General features: G+C 39.3%; 1 protein-coding gene across 14 annotated transcripts in view; it reads left to right on the top strand.

The window, feature by feature from the left end:
* C2CD5 (C2 calcium dependent domain containing 5) overlaps nt 1–21,809 on the top strand; it is a 59,848-nt gene that overhangs the window by 30,507 nt on the left and 7,532 nt on the right. For 9 of the 14 annotated variants that reach the window (XM_068141946.1, XM_068141948.1, XM_068141941.1 and 6 more), the window contains 12 exons: nt 5,012–5,126; nt 7,332–7,427; nt 9,149–9,340; nt 10,698–10,884; nt 11,888–12,052; nt 12,549–12,689; nt 12,924–12,987; nt 16,257–16,318; nt 17,986–18,084; nt 18,364–18,453; nt 18,788–18,875; nt 20,332–20,418. In XM_068141946.1, the coding sequence (XP_067998047.1) occupies nt 5,012–5,126; nt 7,332–7,427; nt 9,149–9,340; nt 10,698–10,884; nt 11,888–12,052; nt 12,549–12,689; nt 12,924–12,987; nt 16,257–16,318; nt 17,986–18,084; nt 18,364–18,453; nt 18,788–18,875; nt 20,332–20,418 (1,386 nt within the window). Of the gene's footprint in view, nt 1–5,011; nt 5,127–7,331; nt 7,521–9,148; nt 9,341–10,697; nt 10,885–11,887; nt 12,053–12,548; nt 12,690–12,923; nt 12,988–16,256; nt 16,319–17,985; nt 18,085–18,363; nt 18,454–18,787; nt 18,876–20,331; nt 20,419–21,809 lie in introns of all 14 variants that reach the window. The other 5 variants (XM_068141954.1, XM_068141945.1, XM_068141942.1 and 2 more) reach the window with 1 other exon arrangement.

Genomic DNA, 21,809 nt, shown 5'->3' on the forward strand with positions numbered 1-21,809 from the left:
GCTATGGGTTTAGTTATTTGCTACCCAAGTTTGGCTGTTTGTACATTTCCTAAAGTGTTAAACATTTTAGGAAGGTGATGGGAAATGTCAGTATTTATGGGATAACCAGAGGAGTTCATTAGAATTCAAGGTCCAGGGAATGGTACCCCTAAACCTAACAAAGGTGTCTCTTAAAACCATAAAAACCTAGCCTGAAAAATGTCCCACACTTTATTTTCCTCTGTGAGCTGGTTAATAGGTTTTAATTGTGAAGATCCAAGAGTAAGGGGATAAAGAAGTGGCGGATAATAACTGCCCAGGGAAAGTCACAGAGACTGAATTTGAAAGAACATTGTTGGTTTCTCCATTGCCATTTTTGAGACAACAGAACAATGAGTCATTTGTATATTGTAAAAACTTCCATAGTGTGAGTGGTGTTCTCATTCCAGAACATTTGCATTTACATTAAATGTAAATATTTACCAAATTATACAATAATTAAATAGGTTAAAAAAAAAATCATGTAGTGCCTACTTCAGAATAATTGTCTCAAGAAGTCTCAGGATTCGGCTTACATACTCTTAACTCCTGAGTATGATCTGTGTGATCAGGAGACCATTCTTATTCAGATTGGGACAGGATGTTGTCCTATCAGCAGTGAAATCAGCATCCTGTTTTGAAGGAAAGAGACAGGTGAATTGGTGGTAGATAGAACTAACTCAAAGAACATTGAGGGCACAAAATGAGTACAGTGCTGTTTGTGTCTTTTAAAGCTGCTCAGTAAAATGAGTTTGAGTTGGCACAGTTGTTACAGAATACTGTGCTGTTAACAACATTTTCTCAAGTCTTCAACTCTGGAAACAAGCATGCTTGGCTTCCACTTTAGAGTAGATACCATGCCAGTATTGAAGCAGTGATAAAAATAGGTTTAATATCCAGTCATGGGTTTCCAGTAAAGGGTGCATAACACCAGTGTAAATTTTGCCCACTTTTTTGCTTCAAGTTGTAGAAAAACCTCGCTATAAACTACTTAGATTTGCTAGAAAAGCTTGTGATTGAGTGCTCTGTATGCTTGCCTTTTTGCTTCCACCTAGAATCCAGGGCCATTACTTTCTGTAACCATTTCAGTGAGCTGCCATAGTTTTCAGTCTGTACTGTCACCTGATCCAAGCATGCGCCAAAATACCCACCGTTTCTGGCTACTGTCTGCTGAATCTGCTTTGCAAACCCTCAGTTCTTAAGCTTTTGCCTTAGCCAAAACCAACAACAGACACTCTTAAAAGAGTGTGCTGGACACATGCCATCCTGCTTCCCTAGCTCCTCTAATTGTTTATGTAAACCCTTAGCTTTACTAAACTTGTAAATGCTACAATGGCATCCCCGTGTGAAATTGTGTGGCTCGTGTCAAAAAAAGGCTGCTTGTGGAAAAAACTGTTAGAAGAATATGAATGCTACACATTGCACTGCACTCAGTGTTTTGTATCAAGTTATTATTGCAATGTCATGGTGTTTGATTTCAATTGTAGACAATCATTTTGTGTTTTAATATGCAAAGGTAAGTCTGTGTAAACTGTAAATGTACACTATTAATATAGAAGCATTCTGGTTCCTGCTTTTGGCCTCTTCCTGTCAGGTGTCTTCAGCAGAAACCCCAATCTTCTTTACAAACTTGTTTATGCATGAATCCTAAAGAAATCTTTGAACTTGTGCAGTAAGAATTTGTTGGATATTTTTGGAAAAATATTGGGCCTGATCCTGTTAACACTGCAGACAGTGGCTGAAAAATGTTCTTACCTCTCCTAAGGATGAATATGATCCATTATACTACTGTAGTTAATAGCTTTGTTAATTCTGATGTTGGACAGATTCTCAGAGTAAACTGTTAAATGTTGCGTTATCAAGACATTGTGTTGAGCAACCTCCCACCAATATGTACTTTCCATTATGGTAAGGTGTTTAAGATAAGTTAGGTAAGAAAATTCTGTTAATTCTCTTAGGAAATTGTTTCTGAACTTTAACTATAATTTCTTTTCTTATTTTCTCTTTTTCCGTTTTTTTTTGGTTTTGTGTGTGGAGGAAGGTTAAATGTTTGCAGAGAGTTTGGGACCCGTCACTATTTCTACCTTTCCTGTTCCCCTTCATCATATCTGTTCCATTCAGCATTTCATTCTGTTTCCTTTTTTACTGTGGCCACGTAGCTTTTCACTGACACATCATTGTTGGTAATCTCACTCCTTATTCCACATCTCTTTCCATGTTCATCCCATTGTTTCACCTGTTGCTCACTTTAAACTCCTCCCTTATGACTTCACATTTTCTTGCACTTTTCATCATGGAAAGCTCATCGGTGACAAGTAGGAGCAGAATGGTACCTAAAACATGTGAAAAATTACTCAGTAAAATTGGCTTTTTGGTTTTGTGCCTAGAAAAAAGTTGCTTCTCCTTTGCAGGTGTGTTTTTTTGTTTTTTTTCCTCTGGAAGATAAAAATTTGTGAGGCTGTTTAGTCAGTGTGTATAGCCAGCTGACTGTGATCAAATCCAGTTGAGCCAGAGTTAGTCTGCATAGCCAGTGAAACACCTTTCCTACTGCTTACACTAGCCTGTCACAGGGAGAAACACACCTTGATAAGCAACCTTCTTGTCTGTAATTGGATAGGGAAGGAGGAATTACTCCCAAGTTCCATGCCATTTCACCATAAAGTTAGTGATAACATTGGCAGTGTGGTCTTGCATCTCACATACGTCTCTCCTTTTTGTCAGAAGTTGTAGCCTTTGCCTTCAAATGGCTGTCATTAACTGGTGACAGCAATTGCACCCACTGTTCAGACAGAGGTATGCTTTGTGTACCATGAATGGCGCTCATAGCTGAGCTTGGAAACTCCAGCCTTATGGTGTGATGAGTTGTACCTGCATGATTCTCAGCTTTTGAAAGCTGCAAAGTCTGAGGCCTTGCTAGCAGGTCCTCCACCCACCTGAGCCAGGATTACTGTGTATCATCCCAAGCATTCGCTTTTCCTGGTCATCCAAAGTGTTTAAACTGTTTTGGTGTTGAGAAATGGCAAAGTGCAGTTCTTTGATAGTCTTCTAGTAATGCACTGAAGCCTGCTGACAATGTACTTGGATATAAAGGAGCATGATTGATACAGTCACAGATTGCACTGGGTCATCTTGCCCACCCCCCCTGCAGTCAGCAAGGATATCTCCAGTTAGATCAGGCTGCCCAGGGCCACATCCAGTCTGATCTTGAATGTCTCCAGGGACAGGGCCTCAACCACATCCTTGGGTAGCCTGTTCCAGTATTTCACCACTCTTGTTGTGAAGAACTTCAGAAAGAAGTCCAACCTAAATCTACCCTGCTCCAGTTTCAGACCACTGCCCCTCATCCTATAGCTACAAGCCCTAGAGTTCATTAAAATCCTTAGTCTCTTTTGTGTCTTAATGTATGTATTTTTGTCTTGATTATGGAGAGCCTTCTTAAGAACTATTCCTCTAGTATTTTTTTCTGTTCAGTGTTCATTTCTTAAAGCAAAGATTGGATAAACTTCAGCCTAGACACCCAAGAGTGCTGCTATTCAGTACAGTGCTATGAGTTACACATCCAAAGTCAGGTGTAGTTGAGTATACATTCTTCTGTTCTCTTTTTGTTTAATTAGAAAATTATCATTATTTTATTTTGGAAGGCTGAAAGCCTAGTTCTGAATGAAAAGTGAAGGTAAATTCAGGACTGAATACATCTTGCTGTACAATACTTTTGTTTCAGTAAATTTCAAAGTATGTGTGTATCTGCATCTCTCATTTTTGTTTGTCATGTTGTCAGAGAACCTAGTGTATGATATAGGGTTATCATACACTACCTTTGTAAATATTCCTGATAGTACAAAACTGGTTCCCAATGAATCTCACATTTGGATGCTGCTATTTGAAGTTCTGATTTAGCAAGGAGCTCTCAAATGGTGAGAAGTTTGTTCAGTTATTTCAGGAAAACTGTACAAGAATCTGTCTACTCAGAACTCTTTGTAGCATCTTTGTTGTTGTCTTCCCCCTTATTTTTGATGTATCAACAATTACCATAGTTTTCAACTAAGTTCATTGGTACAGGTAAGCCACTTTGAAAGAAAAAACACTTCAACTCTAACTGCAGACAGAAACAATGCTCACTGATTTCCTTAGGAGCCTGTGAGACGAGAAGCTAATTGCTGAATAATTAACATAAACAGATTGCATAAACTTTTTCTCCTAGCATTCTGTTTTGCATTTTTAATGCAGTATTCAAGAAAAGCAAGTGGGATACCTTTTAACATATTCCCTCAAAGACAATAAAGGTAATTAGAATCCACTGGGGGGAGGAGGGGGAAGTTGTGTTTGCCAGGACACCGATTCAAAAAGACATCAACAAATGCATAGTCAGTGTACATCTTCTACTTCTCAGTGTAGAAGTAGTTTCAAATACCTATGGCTTCTCAAAGTTGAAGTGGTGAAATAAGGAGCACAGAGCTATGTGTTTGGTCAATAATCCAGTCAGATTCTTCAAAAATGTGGTTAACAGAACTGCTTGCAATGCAAGAAGCTGTTGAGGTTATTACAAAGATGGCAAGTGTACGCTGTAGTAAAATTCTACTTTCTTACTACAAACACTGTTTCATTACTGTTACTGCTGTTGTCAGTATGACAGATTTATCTGTGATGCTTTGTTGCAAGTTACATGCTGTTCTCCTGTTGTTGGAAGCTGACAGTATGGCCCTAAGTGGGTAGAGATTGGAACAGTATCTCCAATATTTTGGTGTTATCTGTCGTACAGACAGGAAGAAGAATGCAGAAATAATTGGTTAGATCCTATTCACATGGCTGAGGAACAAGAAAAAATATTGATTTGAAAGCCCTGTTAGTGCTTGCTTGAAGTGTGATAGCTGGGAAATGAAAAGTGTCTACATGCAACAAAGCCCTTGAAAAATTCAACTTGTTGGATTAATTGCATGAAGCTTTGTGTTGATATGGTGCAGAATAGTGAACTGATTTATACTTTGTCTTTCAGATGAACCAGAGACACGAGATGCATGGTGGGCAGAAATCAGACAGGAAATAAAATCCCATGCCAAGGCATTGGGTTGTCATGCTGTGGTGGGCTACAGTGAATCAACTAGCATTTGGTAAATCCTGATGATGATTTGATTTTTGAAATGCCTCAGAAAATGTATTTTATCTTCAGTGGATTCAAAGTGGTGAATTATTTCAGCACAGTTGTTGGTGTCATCTACTACTCTTAAGAGTTAAACTGTCATGGGATTTCAGTATTGTGCTGCCTTTTTTTTTTTTAATATGTTTTGATTTTAATTTTTGTTCAGTTTTGATTTTTTTTCCTAAGAAACATTAAAATTTGTCTTTAAAGACAAAACCAAATCTACAGATTTGCTTTTGTAGTAAACAAGATTAATTTACCCATGGCCTTTTCTAAACCTACTCTAAATGGTTAAGACTGTTCCTAAAAGTCTATGTATTTAAGTTTTATTATTGGCTTCAACTGGCAGACCAGTACATAAATGCTAAACTTCAAACTTAAGGCACAATGGTAAACTTCAAACTGAAGGCACAATTTCTTTACTAGGGATGTACTCATTGCTATGTTCACAGGATCACAGGTTGTTAGGGGTTGGAAAGGACCTCTGAAGATCAAGTCCAACTCCCCTGCAAGAGCAGGACCATAGAATCTAGCATAGGTCACACAGGAATGCATCCAGCTGGGTCTTGAAAGTCTCCAGAGAAGGAGACTCCACAATGTCTTTGGGGGGCCTGTTCCAGTGCTTTGTGACCCTCGCAGTGAAGAAATTCCTCCTTATGTTGAGGTGGAACCTCCTGTGCTGTAGTTCATATCCATTGCCATTTGTCTGTCGAGTTCATTTTGCCTAAATAAAAAGCGCTAAAGATTTGCTTTTCTTAAAGAGAGAATTTGGAAAAGGAAATTTCATTTTACTTTGCTGTTAATAAGCTGAAGAAATAAATACAGTGGCACAGTGCTTTCGTGAATGCACACCATCTGCTATCTGTGAGATAACCAGAAGCGATCAGGCTGAAAGCCACAGCATTGATTGCTTCACATCTACTGCTCCTCCACATTTATAGCTTCCCTGTAGGTAAAGAAACAGCTAACAGAATATATTGATCTTTCACAAAACTTGAAAACAAGTTTTGGAAGTCAAATGCTTGTGCATTGACTAGTAGAGTAGGAAAATAGGAGAACTTACTTTACAGACAAAGGATGGTGGTCTTGCTTGGTGTATTAAAGACCATATTAATCTCAAAATTGCCATATGCAAGTTCCCATTGCTGAGGGCTGAATTTGCACCAGAAATGGAAGATTTATTCCTTTGGCCATCAAGCTACTTGTAAAAAGCACAAATATTTTGTTTGGGTTTTTTGTACCTTAACTGTGGGGAAAGGATGAAGGGAATGTATAGATAGGTAGTGAGTTATTGGGCTATTTCTCACTCCCATTTTTCTTAAGGTATTTGATCACTCATAAATATTAGAGTGCCTATGCTTCCTTACTACTTCAGCTTTATTCCGTGCTTAAAGAGCAAGGCTCTGTCAGTACTGGTCTGCCAGATGTGTTACGTATGAAAAAGTATTATGGAATGAGAAACAGCAAATAAAAAAGGCAGAGGTATCATTCTAGAAACTGGGGGAAAGCTCTTCTCCATGATTTTTCCAATAGAGTATTTTAAGTACTGAATGCTGGAGTTCTGCTTCTTATTTGACAATTTTAGGTATATTAAATGTCAGTTCCTTTGCATGCTATCTGTGCCATTATTGTAGTTGTTGATAAGAAAATTGTACTGGTTTGCTACTTTTTATTCTCCAAGAAGCACCCTTGTCAGCACCCTTGTCAGCCTTATTTTGTAACTTCATTTTGAGTGAGTATTTCTAAGACGAAGAGGCTCTCAGCTTCCGTTTTCCTTTGGTAAACAGTTATGCCTTGTTTGTCTTATTGTTTGTGTTTTGTTTAATATTTCTTTGCTTTTGCTGGTTGGATTTCTTTGCATTGTGAACCATAACACTGCAAACCATGCTTAAATCTGGTTAGCCTTTGTGATGTTACAGTTTATTATTTATAACATAGGGCAGAGCTCTTGAGTCCTTCTGTGCAATCCTTCCGCACCTCTGATTTAGACGATGGTTTAAATGCCCCAGTGGGGTTGTTTGTCAGATTTAATGGGCACAGTTGCACAAAGGAGCAAAATCAGCAGTTGTGTTGAATTCACTGAGACTTTTGTACCAGTCTTTTAATCTAATAGATTAAAATAAAAGCAGCATTAAGCACTAGGAATTCACTTTGTTGTAATTCTTTTCTCTTCTAGTGAAGAGGTCTGTATTTTGTCCGCGTCTGGCACAGCAGCTGTACTGAACCCTAGGTTCCTTCAGGATGGCATCGTGGAAGGCTGTTTGGAACAAAGGTTGTCATGGCAGCCTGGCTTCTTTTCCATAGGGTCAGAGAAGGGAGAGGTTGATTTTTTTCCTCAGAGCCAAGATAGTTCTTCTCTATTAGGGTAGGTTACAGTGTTACAGTGCAGGATGCGGGACCAACCACTTTACTGCTTTTCACTAACAACAACAACAACAGAAGTAATGGAACTCTGCACCAAATTAGATATTCTGTTTTTATTTCTAACAGTCTGAATAAGGTAACACGTTTGACTACTAACCACAGATGATAACTCTTGTTTTTCTTTGCTGCTCTTTCAGGTATCTTTCTCAACTTTATATCCCACTATAAAAGATGGCAGATGTATGATAATTTATGTGAGCCAAAAAACTCCTGTGGCTGTAATATGTGTTTATATGCTCTCTTTATACTATTTAAGAGCTATTTGGGAGATAAAATAGCTTGACTGTAAGCCAAAGATGGTGCCAGCTGTGTGTTTTAACTGAAATTTATGAACAAAATCATGAAACCAAAGGAAAAATGAGAATTTTCCCTTGGTTTCTACTCTTGCAAATAAAATTTGAAGGATGATTATTTTGGGGAGAAAAAAATAGATTAATACATATTGGTAATTTATTATGTGTTTACCAGGATAGTTCTCAAATATTTCAGGACATTATTCTAGCCATAAAGGTTATTTGTTACACCTTAGCACTTGAATTGCCTTTTCTATAATAGTGCTGCCAACACAGCATTATTTGTTATTCTTTCCCTTTGGTAGCAGAGGGCCATTGTTATCTTGAGTAGATAGGCTTTTGAAACCTGTAGCCAGAACAAAAATACTTGTTTCCATATTCACTGTGTAATGGAGAGGATGAAATGTTGTGTTGATAATGTGAAGAAAATGGTGTTTTTCAAAATCAAAATATCTGTTTTGGTGCTACTAAAGGATTTTGCAGAGATTAGAAATGCCAAAGGAAGGTAAAACAGCTACATGGACAAAGCCCATGTTTGAGATAAAATTTATTTACCAGAGTCAATGATAACTGATGTTTCAAGTCTGTTCAGATTTGCTTAAGAATTCACTGAAAGGAATTATTTCTGTGAAAGAGAGTAATTGCTGTGGTTCAGTTAGCCTATGCTTGTTCACCATTTAATAGTGGTCTTTCCTGGATATTTAAGTGAGACTAAATATCCCAAGTGAATTACAAAGTTTACTTGACACCTTGTCTTAGGAAATAGTCTTGCTGTTGTTCTTCTTACTATGTCAATATATATTGTACTGCTTCTCAGTAGGATGGTTGGTTTGTTTCTGTTGTGCTCATGGAGTTTCTGTAGGTTTTTGGACACAGTCCACACAAGAGAGCTTTCATTGTGTTTGGTGCAGCAAATTCTCATTACAACTGTTATACTACATGTAGTAGTACTACATGTAGAAATCCTAGAGCCTAAAGCCAGCTCAGTCATGATTTAGGTTTATGTGAGTTCTTGATCATTATATGTACTTTCTCTTGATCCCTGCATAATCAGTGTCAATGCAAATTCTATTTATAGCATTTTAGCTGGTACTGTGCAGCCTAATTTTATTCTTCTAATTCATAAAATGCAGTGCTTGTTACATTGGAATGATGGAGCCAAGTATAGCTGCAGTGTATGATTTAAGTAGGCATCTCTAGGTTTTTATATACATGTACGTGTGTTGATCATCGGTAAGAAAATGTTTTAAGTATGTTTTTTGTAATGTAATTTTAGGATTGAAGAGGCTTCACCACCAGGTTGTGGATTTTGCCATATACCATATGATGAATTGAATATGCCATTCCCTGCACACCTCACTTACTGTTACAACTGCAGGAAGCAAAAAGTTCCTGATGTCCTTTTCACCACAATTGATCTTCCCGTAGAGGCGATAGTTATTGGGAAAGGATGTCTTATTCAAGCCAGGTATCTCTCAAAATGATTTCTTGGTAGATTTGTTGAGGTTTGTGTAAAGAACTCCTGTCACTAAAATCCAGTATGTCATCCCACTTTGAATTTCTGTGTTGGGTTGCTAGGAGTTAATGACTGTATGTTAGGGTACAGGAGGAGTAGTACAGCCTTCTCCTCCTGTGTTACATGCCACACCTGCTAATGGACATCTGGTAACATAGGCATTTGGTAAGTGTTCTGCTTTTTGTAGTAACTCTGGAAATTGTTCTATTTTCTCTGCCTGCATCTAAGAGTTTTCATGCTTTAACTTGCTGTTTGGGACTGCTGACATGGTCAGATACAGCTATTGCACTGAAAACTGTTTAAGTCAGCCGTGTTGATTCTTTACAGAGTTTATGTTCAGTTATGGCTATAAGCAGAAGTATTGATTATGTCCAGTTTATGCTGTGGTCTTTGAATTTGCAGAGGAATGATTTACACTGGGAAAGAAAGAAGAGTTAGCTATGTGAAGTGGATAAATAACCGGTTCAATGGTAATAACTGGAACTGGTTGCCCAGGGAGTTTGCAGATGTCCCCTGCCTGGAGGTTTTCAAGGCTGGGTTGGATGAGGCCTTGAGCAACATGGGTTAGTGGGAGGTGTCCCTGCCCATAGCAACAGGGTTGCAACTAGATGGTCTTAAGGTCCCTTCCAACCTGAACTATTTCCTGAATCTTAAGTATTTGCTTTGACAAAAGTGAGCAGGGCATATTTTTAACAGTCACTGCTGTACTATAGCTGTAAATATATACTAGATTTATATATTTATATAGTATGTATATATTTAAATGCATCCTATAGTTAGCCAAACATCTAGCAGATGGTTATCAGGAAAGTGTGTAAGGCTTCTTTACATTGCCTAGTTATTTGGTGCTGTCAGAGTATTGTAGAGGAAGCCCTGTGTGATGCATGTTTTTTGTCTGATACCAGTCTTCAGCGTGCTTTAAGAATGAGGATGTGATTTGATTCCATGATTTCCCAGAACACAATCTTTGTAAACTTTTTTTTGTTCTGCCTTGGTAGGGGATATGTTTGAGTGTTGCTCAAGGCTATGTATTGCTCTGTTCTAATTTTATTTGTTACTCATTTTTACTGTTAATGTAGATATAAAGTTTTCTCTTAAAGCTGAAAATCAGATCTTACTTATTGAGACTCAGTGCCTCAGTCTACCTTCATCTTCTCACTGAGAATTTAATATTTGATGAGATTTAAAAATACATTAAAAAGAAAGTGATTGTATTGGGCTGTACAGTGAGGGGAAAATGAGAAAATACCCTGTGCTGACATCAAAAGTGTTTATCTGCTGATGTTATCTTGCTGTCTTGTATTGTCAGGTTGTGCCGTCTAAAGAAGAAAGCTCAAGCTGAAGCCAACGCCACATCTATCAGTAATCTCCTGCCATTTATGGAATATGAAGTGCACACCCAACTGATGAACAAACTTAAGCTGAGAGGAATGAATGCTCTGTTTGGGCTGAGAATTCAGATCACTGTGGGTGAAAATATGCTAATGGGGTTGGCCGTAAGTACAATTTTAATCTTGGGACTCTTGTTTTCACACAGTGTTATTTGGGGCACGAGGATGTCACGAGGATGGTGGAATTCAGAGTAACTAGAAATACTAGAATGTCATTTTAAGAATAACTGAAGGGCTGGAAAGGAGTGGGCTGCTTACTTGTTGACAAATAGCACAAGCTGTCTTTCATCACCAGAAGAAGATTGAAATTTCTTGAAGAAAGAAGACAAAATTATGTTAGAGGACAAAATTATTAGCAAGGGAATGAGGGAAAAAGAGACTTTCAAATGGTTTAAGAACAAAAATTACTAAAAAATTCTTGTGGTCTTTAAATGTCCTGTCAAAGAGATCCTTGGTCCTCAAGTTTGCATTATGATTCCATGACAAATAAGGTCAATTAAGTCTCTGAATATATATTTTGGTTAGTTCCCAGCTAGAGAAGTATCTGTTGCCTCTTCTTGGATGGCACAGAAGAAATAACTGGTAAATTGGAAATGTCTTAGAAATAGTCAAGAAATGTTCATTAACAGTGTTTTCTACCCTCATCCTGTCATCTGGGGTTAGGATAATGAAGTATGCTGCTTCTTCCTGCATCAGTGTAAGCGGATGCTTGGGTGATAGTGACTGATTTGCACGTTCTTTTGTCTGAACTGATGATCTGTTTCCTGTAAATAGAAGTGGGATTGTCCCAAGTGTAAATGGTTTGGACAAGTTTTAAACCCTTGAAAGCATCCCTGGTCTATAGAGCAGAGGTTTTAGTTCACACTTTAGAAACGTTTAGGTAGGAGCTCCACCATGGAGAAGAGCCATGAGAATGGCAGAGTTTGCTAAAAGAATAGTGTTGGGTTTGTTGTTTCTTTTCCTGTAAGGAGGGAGAATTCCAGTTCTTCCAGAAAAAGGTGGTGCTGTAATGTAGATGTCACAGTGCTGTCCACTATAGCTTAGGCATTATGGGAAACCATCTGGAAATGTTAGAAGTGCATGCTTATGTAATTGTCATTTTTAAAAGTCTGCAACAGGGGTGTATCTAGCAGCTCTGCCAACACCTGGTGGCATTCAGATTGCTGGGAAGACTCCCAACGATGGCACTTACGAACAGCACATCTCTCACATGCAAAAGAAAATAAATGACACGATAGCAAAAAACAAGGAACTTTATGAGATTAACCCTCCAGTAAGTAAAGCCTTTTATGCTCTTCAAAATAAAGCATTCCGAGTCAAACAGATACACATAATGTATACCCAAGAATTCTTCTTGATTGAGTCATATAGAACACAGATTGTGGGGTTTTTTTTGTTAGAGATGCAGATTTTTCTTACTGTTTTGGGAACCTATGGGAATTTTCAGCCTTTGAACCTACCTATGCGAATCAGTTTGCACTTTTTAAGATGTATTTCTCAGGAAAATTCGTTTCAGAATGTTCTGTTTCCAAAACTGTTTATAACTGAACTTATTTCAGAGAGTGATTGCCCATTGGAATGGGCTGCCCGGGGAGGTGGTGGAGTCGCCATCATTGGAGGTGTTTAGGAGGAGACTGGATGGGGTGCTTGGTGCCATGGGTTAGTTGGTTAGATGGTATTGGATGATGGGTTGGACGTGATGATCTTGAAGGTCTTTTCCAACCTGGTTTATTCTATTCTGTAACTGTTAATTTTTATATCCTTTTTAGGAGCTCCCTGAAGAAATCATTGGGTCTCCTATTCCAGAGCCAAGACAACGTTCCAGATTATTAAGATCTCAATCAGAAAGCTCTGATGAAGTCACGGAACTAGACCTTTCACATGGGAAAAAGGATGCTTTTGTCTTGGAGGTGAGAAATGTTTTCATACTTCTCTTTTCCTGAAATAGATGCTAAAAAAATGGAGAAAAACTCTCTTACTCAACTCCAGGGGCAGTTCTTAAGTCATGTGTAAGTTTTTCCTTTTTTATGTCAGTATACACTTAGCTGCTAGATAAAGATTCCTCAATGACAAAGGTTTTGCGTCTTTCTGGAACTTTGCACTGGAGCAGCAACATCATTTTTATCCATTGTTCCCTTTTCCAGATTGATGATACAGATGCAATGGAAGACGTACATTCTTTACTGACAGATGTGCCACCACCTGCTGGTATGGTTAAAAACATCTTTGCCTAATTTTTTCCCCTAGGCTGCAAGATGACAAAGTAGAACCAGTTTTAGTGCAAAAGTAGTTCAAGAGCAACAGTGAAAATGTTCTTGGAAGCAGTAAGCTAATCAGATAACACCTGTGAAGAACAAGTCATTAAGCTTTTTATGGTGATTGGTGCTAATTGGAAATTGAGGTACACACAGGATTTGTGTGGTTTTCACTGGTTTGTACTGTTGGTGCAAATCTGTTGTTGTTTGATATGAGTACAACAACTGGATCTTCATCTGGATTTTTTCTACTAGTTCATTGGTTTCTAGAGATTTTTAGACTTTGTCTAATTGGTAGGTTTCAGGGCCAATGAAAGTAGAAGTACAGAGAACAGAGTGGTCTTTTAAGTATTTATAGCCGTATAATGTGACATATTGCTGTGGTATTTCAACAATATTATTGGGCTTTCTGGCTTGGATCAGCAATAGTGTGGCCAGCAGGAGTAGGGAAGTGATGGTTCCCTTGTACTTGGCATTGATGAGGCCACACCTTAAGTGCTGGGTTCAGTTTAGAGCACCTCAATATGAGAAAGATTTTGAGAGGCTGGAGCAGGTGCAAAGAGCAGCTAAGCTGGTGAAGGACCTAGAGAATGAGTCTGATGAAGGGCAGCTGAGGGAACTGGGACTGTTTAGTCTGAGGAGGCTGAGGGGAGACCTTATTGCCTTCTGCTGAAAGGACAATAGAGAGGTAGATGCCTGTCTCTTCTCACAGGTAATTAGTGATAGAACAAGAGGGAATGGCCTCAAGCTGCACTAGGGTAGGTTTGGGCTGGGCACAAGGAAATTTTTTTCCCCTGAAGGAGTGGTCAAGTATGGGAACAGGCTGCCCCGGGGTGGGGATTGAGTCACCATCCCTGGAGGTGGTGCTTAGCAATGTGGTTTAGTGGTGAACTTGGTAGAGTAGGGTTAATGATTTGACCTAAATCATGGTCTAAAGGGTCTTTTCCAACCTGAATGATTCTGTGAAAGTCAGCAATTTACCCTTACAGCCTTCTTGTTCAACAAACACATTTGTATTTTCCTTGCTTTATGATTTTGCCATACTATCAGAGTCTTTGTGTTCACTGTATTTGTGGTCTTCTCTGTTAAAAAAAGCTGTTTCCATTTTCAGCCCATATGTGTCTTTTTTGCATCATGATCTGGACTTGTATAAGAGCTAGCTTCTTTTGCTTGATTTGCATCAGCCACTTTTTTCTTGAGAAGAGGGAAGCACTGCTTTGTATCACTTTTCTCTGTGCTGGTTTTGGTTGTATAGGTGTCTGTCAGATCTATTCTTGGTGGAACTCCTGTATCTCTATAAGAGGCCAATTACAGCTGTTCATTTTATGGAAATTACTCTGTATACTGGTTAGCCTTGTCCTCCTCCTCTTATCTTTATTTCCCTATTTCTTCTGTGCATGTTATCTGTTCCCTTCCTAATAAAATTGGTGTCAGTGTTTTATCATTTTGAGTACTACTGAACTCAGAACTGACCTTGTCGTATCTGTTATTACCACCGAATCTTTTATTCCTCTTCAGTTATCCATTGTGAGATCCTGCTGCAGTTGATTTTTATTTATTTATTTAACCTTCACATTAAGAGTATCAGCACTAACCTTGCTTTATCCTCTTGGAGATAAGTTATGAATTTGTTTGAAGCATATTATCCTGAATTACAGGTGCCTCCAAGTGTGAAAATTGAGCATTTATCTTTGCCCTCTTATTCCAGTCTTAGATTTTCTTTAATAATACTCCATTCTACCCTTCAGCATAGTAGTTTCTTAAAGAGTCCTTGGTGAAGGATCTTATCAAGTGCTTTTTGATACCTGAAGCAGACTGATGTCAGTCAGATGCCTTTAGTGTGCATGCTCCTTGACAGCTTATGAACCATGAATGTCACTTGAAGTGGTATCAGCTCCACTGCAGTGTCTTTTTTTTTCCCATCTGCTCATAAACTCCATGAAACTCTATGAAATAGATTCTGTGGAAGCTAATGTAGATATCTATAGTAGGCAAGGTAGTAGGTCCCAGTCACAAAAAACAGGCCCTATGCAGCCTTTTTGTAGCCCCCTTCAGGTACTGGAAGACCATTCTAAGGTCTCCCTAGAGGCTTCTCTTCTCCAGGCTGAACGACCCCAGCTCCCTCAGCCTGTCCTTGTAGAAGAGATGTTCCAGCCCTCCTGATCATCTTCATGGCCCTACTCTGGAATTGCTCTATCAGGTCCATGGCCTTCCTGTGCTGAGGGCTCCAGAGCTGGATGCTGTACTCCAGGTGAGGTCTCCCCAGAGCAAAGTGGTAGAATTACCTCTCTCCATCTGCTGGCCACACTGCTTTTGATGCAGCCTAGTATGCCATTGGCCTTCTGGGTTGCAAATGCATACTGTTGGCTCATGTCCAGCTTCTCATCCACCAGAGTATCCAAGTCCTTTTCTGCAGGGCTGCTTTCCATCATCTCATTGCCAGCCTGCATTGATAATGATCGTTTTGACTCAGCTGCAGGGCCCTGCACTTTTTCTTTTTGAACCCCGTGAGGGTCACCTGGGTGCACCTCTCTGGTTTGTCTAGGTCATTCTGGATGACATACTGTCCCTGTAGCATATCCACAGCACCACTCAGCTTGGTGTCATCTCCAAACTTGCTGATGGTGCACTGGATCCTACTGTCTCTATCATTGATGAAAATATTAAACAATACTGGTCCCAGTACAGACCCCTGTGGGGACACCACTTGTCATGGCTCTCCTTGTGTACTTCCAGTGATTTGCCTTAATAAATGCTTCAGTGTATCTTGCTCAGAGCTAGTAGTATGCTGTTAATGCTTCTCCTTGCTCAGGACCAACTAGTCAGGGGCTTTTAATTTGTAGTTTCCACAAACAGCAGCCCTGTGAAGCAGTTAGGGAGCTTGTTTTAGCATCAGAGGACACCAGTCTCCGTGGGGAGCAGTTGTCACTGTTGGATTTCATGCTGTTGTAGCCTCTGTCACATAGTGACATTTCTGGCCTTGCTTTTTAATTTGCTCCATCACCATGGGATGAGTAGCAGAAACCTTGTTTCTTCTGTATATCCCACTGTATTCTTCAGATGGATGTTGCTTTTTTTGAGTGTTGATCTCAGTTCTGGTATGTTACTCAGTATTTAAAAACACCTGAGAGAAAATAGTTGCAAACCATTAAGTAAGCTCAAGTAAGTCTCTTTAAATGTGTTGTGCTACAGCACAGATTTACTGAAATGTTTTCTTTACAGGTTTTTACAGCTGCAACACAGAAATTATGCCTGGGATAAATAACTGGACACCAGAAATTCAAGTAAGGTTACTCAAAGGAAATGAAACCTTTTGTTCCAAATTGGGTTGAAATATGTTGTAGTAATTTAAATGTGTATTAGAGATCACTGGTCTTGAAAGTTCAAATAAGAGAATGCTTCTGTCTTAGAAATTAAAGGTAGCATTTTGGTAAGAAAAATAGAAAAATGAGAACCTCTTTCTCAGCAGGAGCAGGGAAGTCGTTGTCCCCCTGTACTCAGCACTGGTTAGGCCACACCTTGAGTACTGTGTCCAGTTCTGGGCCCCTCAGTTTAAGAAGGACATTGAGACTCTTGAATGTGTCCAGAGAAGGGCAGTGAGGCTGGTGAGAGGCCTTGAGCACAAGCCCCATGAGGAGAGGCTGAGTGAGCTGGGATTTAGCCTGGAGAAGAGGAGGCTCAGGGGAGACCTTATTGCTCTCTACAACTACCTGAAGGGAGGTTGTAGCCAGGAAGGGGTTGGTCTCTTCTCCCAGGCAAGCAGTGCCAGAACAAGAGGACACAGTCTCAAGCTGCACCAGGGGAAGTTTAGGCTGGAGGTGAGGAGAAAGTTCTTCACAGAGAGAGTTGTTAGCCATTGGAATGTGCTGCCCAGGGAGGTGGTGGAATCACCATCCTTGAAGGTGTTCAAGAGGGGAGGGGATGTGGCACTTGGTGCCATGGTTTAGTCATGAGGTCTGTGGTGACAGGTTGGACTTGATGATCTTTGAGGTCACTTCCAACCTTGGTGATTCTGTTTGTAGGTTTTTGGTTTTTTTTTTCATTGTATGATTTAACAGAAAACCTAATTAAAAAAAAAAATAGAGTAAATACAAACTTTAAGGTTTGGGGCATTTTTAAGAGCTTGGCCAGAATTTTTGAAGCCATTCTGAAGAAGCAAATTGTTGACTGTGTTCCTTAGTGAGAGATGAATATGATGCCATTAGTAGGTTAAGATAAATCAGCATTAAATGAAGGTAGTCTGGTGAGTACAGAGAAATTCCCTTTAGAATTGTTTAAACATTTTGGTCATGTTTGTGCAACACAATGAACTCTTGGATGGAATTAAAAAAGATTTATATAAGTGAGGTTTTTGTGCCCCAATGGCACGATGCAAGGCTGGGTTTTGCAAAGTTCAAACCTGAAATCAATACGACTGCACCAGCAGCATAGTCTCAAGTTGATGGGATTGCCTCTGTGTATGGCATTCCATTGTGGTCTGTATTATTGGACACAATTAAAATCCAGTTTTAAACAGCAGTTAACAAAATGGGTAGCAGGTAGAAAGGCTTCTGTATCAAGCAAGTTAAAAGAGTATTTAATGCTGCGTTTAACACATTCACAGAAAAACCTTCCTTGTGTTTGTAAACACATCTAGTGGAGGATGTCCCTGCTGACTGCAGGGGGGGTTGATTAGGAGACCTTCAGAGATCCCTTCCACAGTATCACAGTATAACTAAGGTTGGAAGAGACCTCGAGGATCGAGTCCAACCTATCACCACATGTAGACCTCATGACTAGACCATGGCACCAAGTGCCACGTCCAATCTCCTCTTAAACACCTCCAGGGACGGCGACTTCCAACTCAAATCATTCTGTGATTCTATGATTCTCTTGCCTTTTACCTTCTTTCTGAGTGTTTTGTTTTTAATGTAACATCCACTTCCAACAAGTGTGTTCATTTCTCCTTCAGATGTTCACAGCAGTAAGGGTATCCAGATTAAGCAACGTTAACCTAACAAATCAAACACTTAATAAAAACTTTAATGATCTCTGTGAGAATCTATTGAAGGTAAGAATCTTCTTTCAAACTTGTTTTTTTCCACTTGTTCAGAGAGAAGTGAATGAAGCTATACTGAAAATAACATTTTGGTAGTACATTCTAGAAACAGAAATATAAAGCCTGCTGTGCAGTGGATTGTATTATATCCTGACTTTTCACACCTCTAATTCTTCATGAAAAAAGTTAATATGATTAGCTGATTTCTACTGAGCAAAGGGGTTTGATTTTTCTCTGAAATAAGCCATGCATTTTTTTAGAGTAATGTGAATAATATCTTGTCTTCAACAGAGCTTGTATTTTAAGCTGCGATCTATGGTTCCCTGCTGCCTTTGTCATGTGAATTTTACAGTTGCTCTACCAGAGGATGAGATAGTTCAGGTAAATAAACTGCTTCTTTTGACTTCCTAATGCAGGCAGGCTGGCTTTGTCTTTTAATTAGCATTTGCTGTTCAGAGTAAATCAGGTTGGGATTTGATTTTTCTACTATGTCTGGTGAATTCTAAAATAGGCATAAGGCAAAACACTATCAGGTGTGCATTCTAACAACACAGCTCCTTGGTATTGCCTTTTTACTCTGCTATGAAGGGTTTGTTACTAGGTCTACTTAAAATTGGTTTTGTCCTCACTATTTTTTCATGGAAAAAGCTGATTTGTTTGCCAAATGATTTTTGCAGGTTGCTTTACTAATACACCATATATTTCTGATTTGCAGATTGCAGTCACGGCTGTTGCAATTACGTACGACAAAAACCAGGCATTGCAAACCCACAAAGCTCCCCCAGAAAAATCACAGCAAAGAGGTAAATTTTGTGAGGCCTGTAAAGATAAGAGATCATGGTTTTTTTTCCTCTATTTTTTTCACCAGTACCCATTGAGTCTGCAATTTCATTTCAGATACGTATTCTCATTTTTACAGGGATGTTCTATAAAATCATGAAGTCGTAACACACCTTAGAGCAGGCTTCCAGTACCTGAAGGAGCCTGCAAGAAAGACAGGAATAGGCTTTTTACAAAGGCTTGTAGTAATAAGAAAAGAGTGAGTGGATTGCAGCTTGAGGAGGGCAGGTGTAGAGTGGTGATTAGGAAGAAATTCTTTACAGTGAGGATGGTGAGACACTGAAATGGGTTGCCCAAGGAGGTCTTGAATACCCCTTTCCCTGGAGGCATTCAAGGCAGGTGACAGCATTTCCGTTGTATTTTGAAATGCCATATACATAATCAGATTCATAGAGTGATTTAGATTGAGAGGGACCTTGAAGATCATCTACTTCCAAACCACCTGCCATGGCAGGGACACATACCACTAGATCAGGTTGCTCAAGGTCTCATCCAGCCTGGCCAGGACCTCCATGGGCAACCTGTTCTGCTGTCTCATCACCCTCACTGTAAAGCATTTCTTCCTAATCTCCAATCTAAATCTCCTCTCCTCAAGCTTCAATCCATTTTCTCTCATCCTGTCACTGCAAGTCTTTGCCACAAGCCTCTCCCCAGCTTTCTTGTAGGCCCCCTTCTGGTACTGGATGGCTGCTTTAAGCTCTCCCTGGAGCCTTTTCTTCTCCAGGGTGAAGTATTAGAGAATACCTGTTATAACGACATAGCAAATTTTGTCCTTTCTTCAAGAAAGCAGGAAATAAATTATTCATACTACTTCAAAAAACATTCCCCAAACCCTTAAGTAGGTCAATAATATTTTTGGAGATCAGTGAAACATGCAGCATTATGTAGGAAATAGAAGAAGCTACTGCAATCTGCATGTGTCATCTTGCTAATGAAGCGCCATCTTACACTAGAAATGTGTGTATGCATTCTGGGTGTGGGAAATTAAATAGAACTTTGAAAATACTCCACTCTGAATAATGGGATTGGGTAGTAGAACAGAACCATATGTTTCTAAAATATGAGTTATACCTTACTTCTCCAATAATAAGGTTTTCTTTCATATGAAATAAAGTGTTACATGTTACCCTAATGTATATCTAGCTCAGGTCCAACTGCAGAATCAAATCAGAAATGCATGAATTGACTTAATTTTTTTCCCCTGAAAATCAAATCCTGTTCAATGGGGCACAGATTCTATTCAAATTTGCAGCAGGATTTGTTGTCACTTGACTGTTAATACAGACCTGTTCCACTGTATACATATGCTTAAAAAAAAATCTATCCCAATTGATGAAATGAAATCTGTAGTGCTTATAATTGCTGGCAAATCTTATTTTGGGGGTTAATTATCTATTGGGTATGTTTTCTTTGTTGAAGCATCAACAGACAATGAAGAACAGCTACAGTTTCCATTGGAACTTTACTCTGATCCCCTTGCTTCTCAACCCTTCTCACCAGCTAAAGGTCCGTTAAATGGAAGAATGCTGAACTGTTGTTTTTTGCTGATTATGAGTTCTGCTCTTTCACTGTTGCAGTATCTTGAAAACACCTGTGCTTTGAATGTGACATGCTTTGAATACTCTTTGCTACCTAAGCATGATGGATATATTCACTCTGAAAATCAAACTTGAGAGGCACATAAGATGGTTAGGCTAATCATTCTGTATATATTCTTTTGTAGATTACCTGTAGTAGTTCTACCTTTGCACTTAGAATGTTGAAAATGCTGCAAACCCCTGAGTGTTGGTTGTTGTTATACTCAGAGCTTCAAATTATTTGATAATTAGGCTTGCCTCTTACTGCTTTGCATCTGCAAATGGCCTTATCAAATAACTCCAGGTATTGTTACCCTCAAATAATCTATCTCATCATTTTCATGGTGGGAGATATTTCATCTAGCAAATACTGGTTGTTCAATTGAGCAAAGCTGCATGTGGTTTTCACAGAATCACAGGGGTTGGAAGGGACCTCTAGAGGTCTTCAAGTCCAACCCCTGTGCCAGAGCAGGACCACAGAATCTAGTGCAGGTCACACAGGAATGCATCCAGACAAGTCTTGAAAGTCTCCAGAGAAGAAGACTCCACAACCTTTCTGGGGAGCCTGTTCCAGTGCTCTGTGACCCTTACAGTAAAGAAGCTCTTTGTCATGTTGAGGTGGAACTTCCTGTGCTGTAGTTTACATCTGTTGCCCCTTGTCCTATCACAGGGTGCAACTGAGCAGAGGCTATCCCTTCCTTCTTGACACCCAGCCCTCATGTATTTGTATCCCCTCTCAGTCTTCTTCATGTTTGGGGTTTGTTATATGTTTGGGTTTGTTTTTTTTTCAAGTGAGGGAAGCCTAGGCTTTCATAGTAAATCATTTGTACAGTGCACCATATTTATTAGCTATTAAACAGCTGCTTCATTTCATGTGAGGTAGAGCTGTACTTCAAGAACTGTTGTCACAATTCTTCTGTGACTCTATTAAAAATCAGGTCATTGTTGAACTCAGCTGTCTTTACTTCTGACTTCATTGTTGGAGACCCACCAAATCTACACAGCAAAGTGACTAGTGACAGAAAAACTAGCATTTATGAATTACTGTAACTGTTTGAGTAAAATGTTGAAGAGCTCCCTTTTTTGCCCGTTATGTAAGTGGCGTAAAGGAGGGTGCCTGCCCTGCTTGTATTTGCAGAGGTCAGTTTAATTTCAGCAGCAATATTCTGAACTTTGGGGTGGGGTGTGTGTGTTTATCTTTGTGCATTTTTGTGTGCATAGCTTCTAATGGATCACATTGCCATCTTGTTAACCTTTGAGTTTTAAACAGAAATGGTGGGTTTCTTCAGTTACCAGACTCTGCTGCTTGTATAATGGGCA

Source organism: Melanerpes formicivorus, unplaced genomic scaffold, assembly GCF_026170545.1.
Source record: "Melanerpes formicivorus ecotype bairdi unplaced genomic scaffold, bMelFor1.0.p_v2 SCAF_8, whole genome shotgun sequence".
Lineage (NCBI taxonomy): Eukaryota > Metazoa > Chordata > Aves > Piciformes > Picidae > Melanerpes > Melanerpes formicivorus.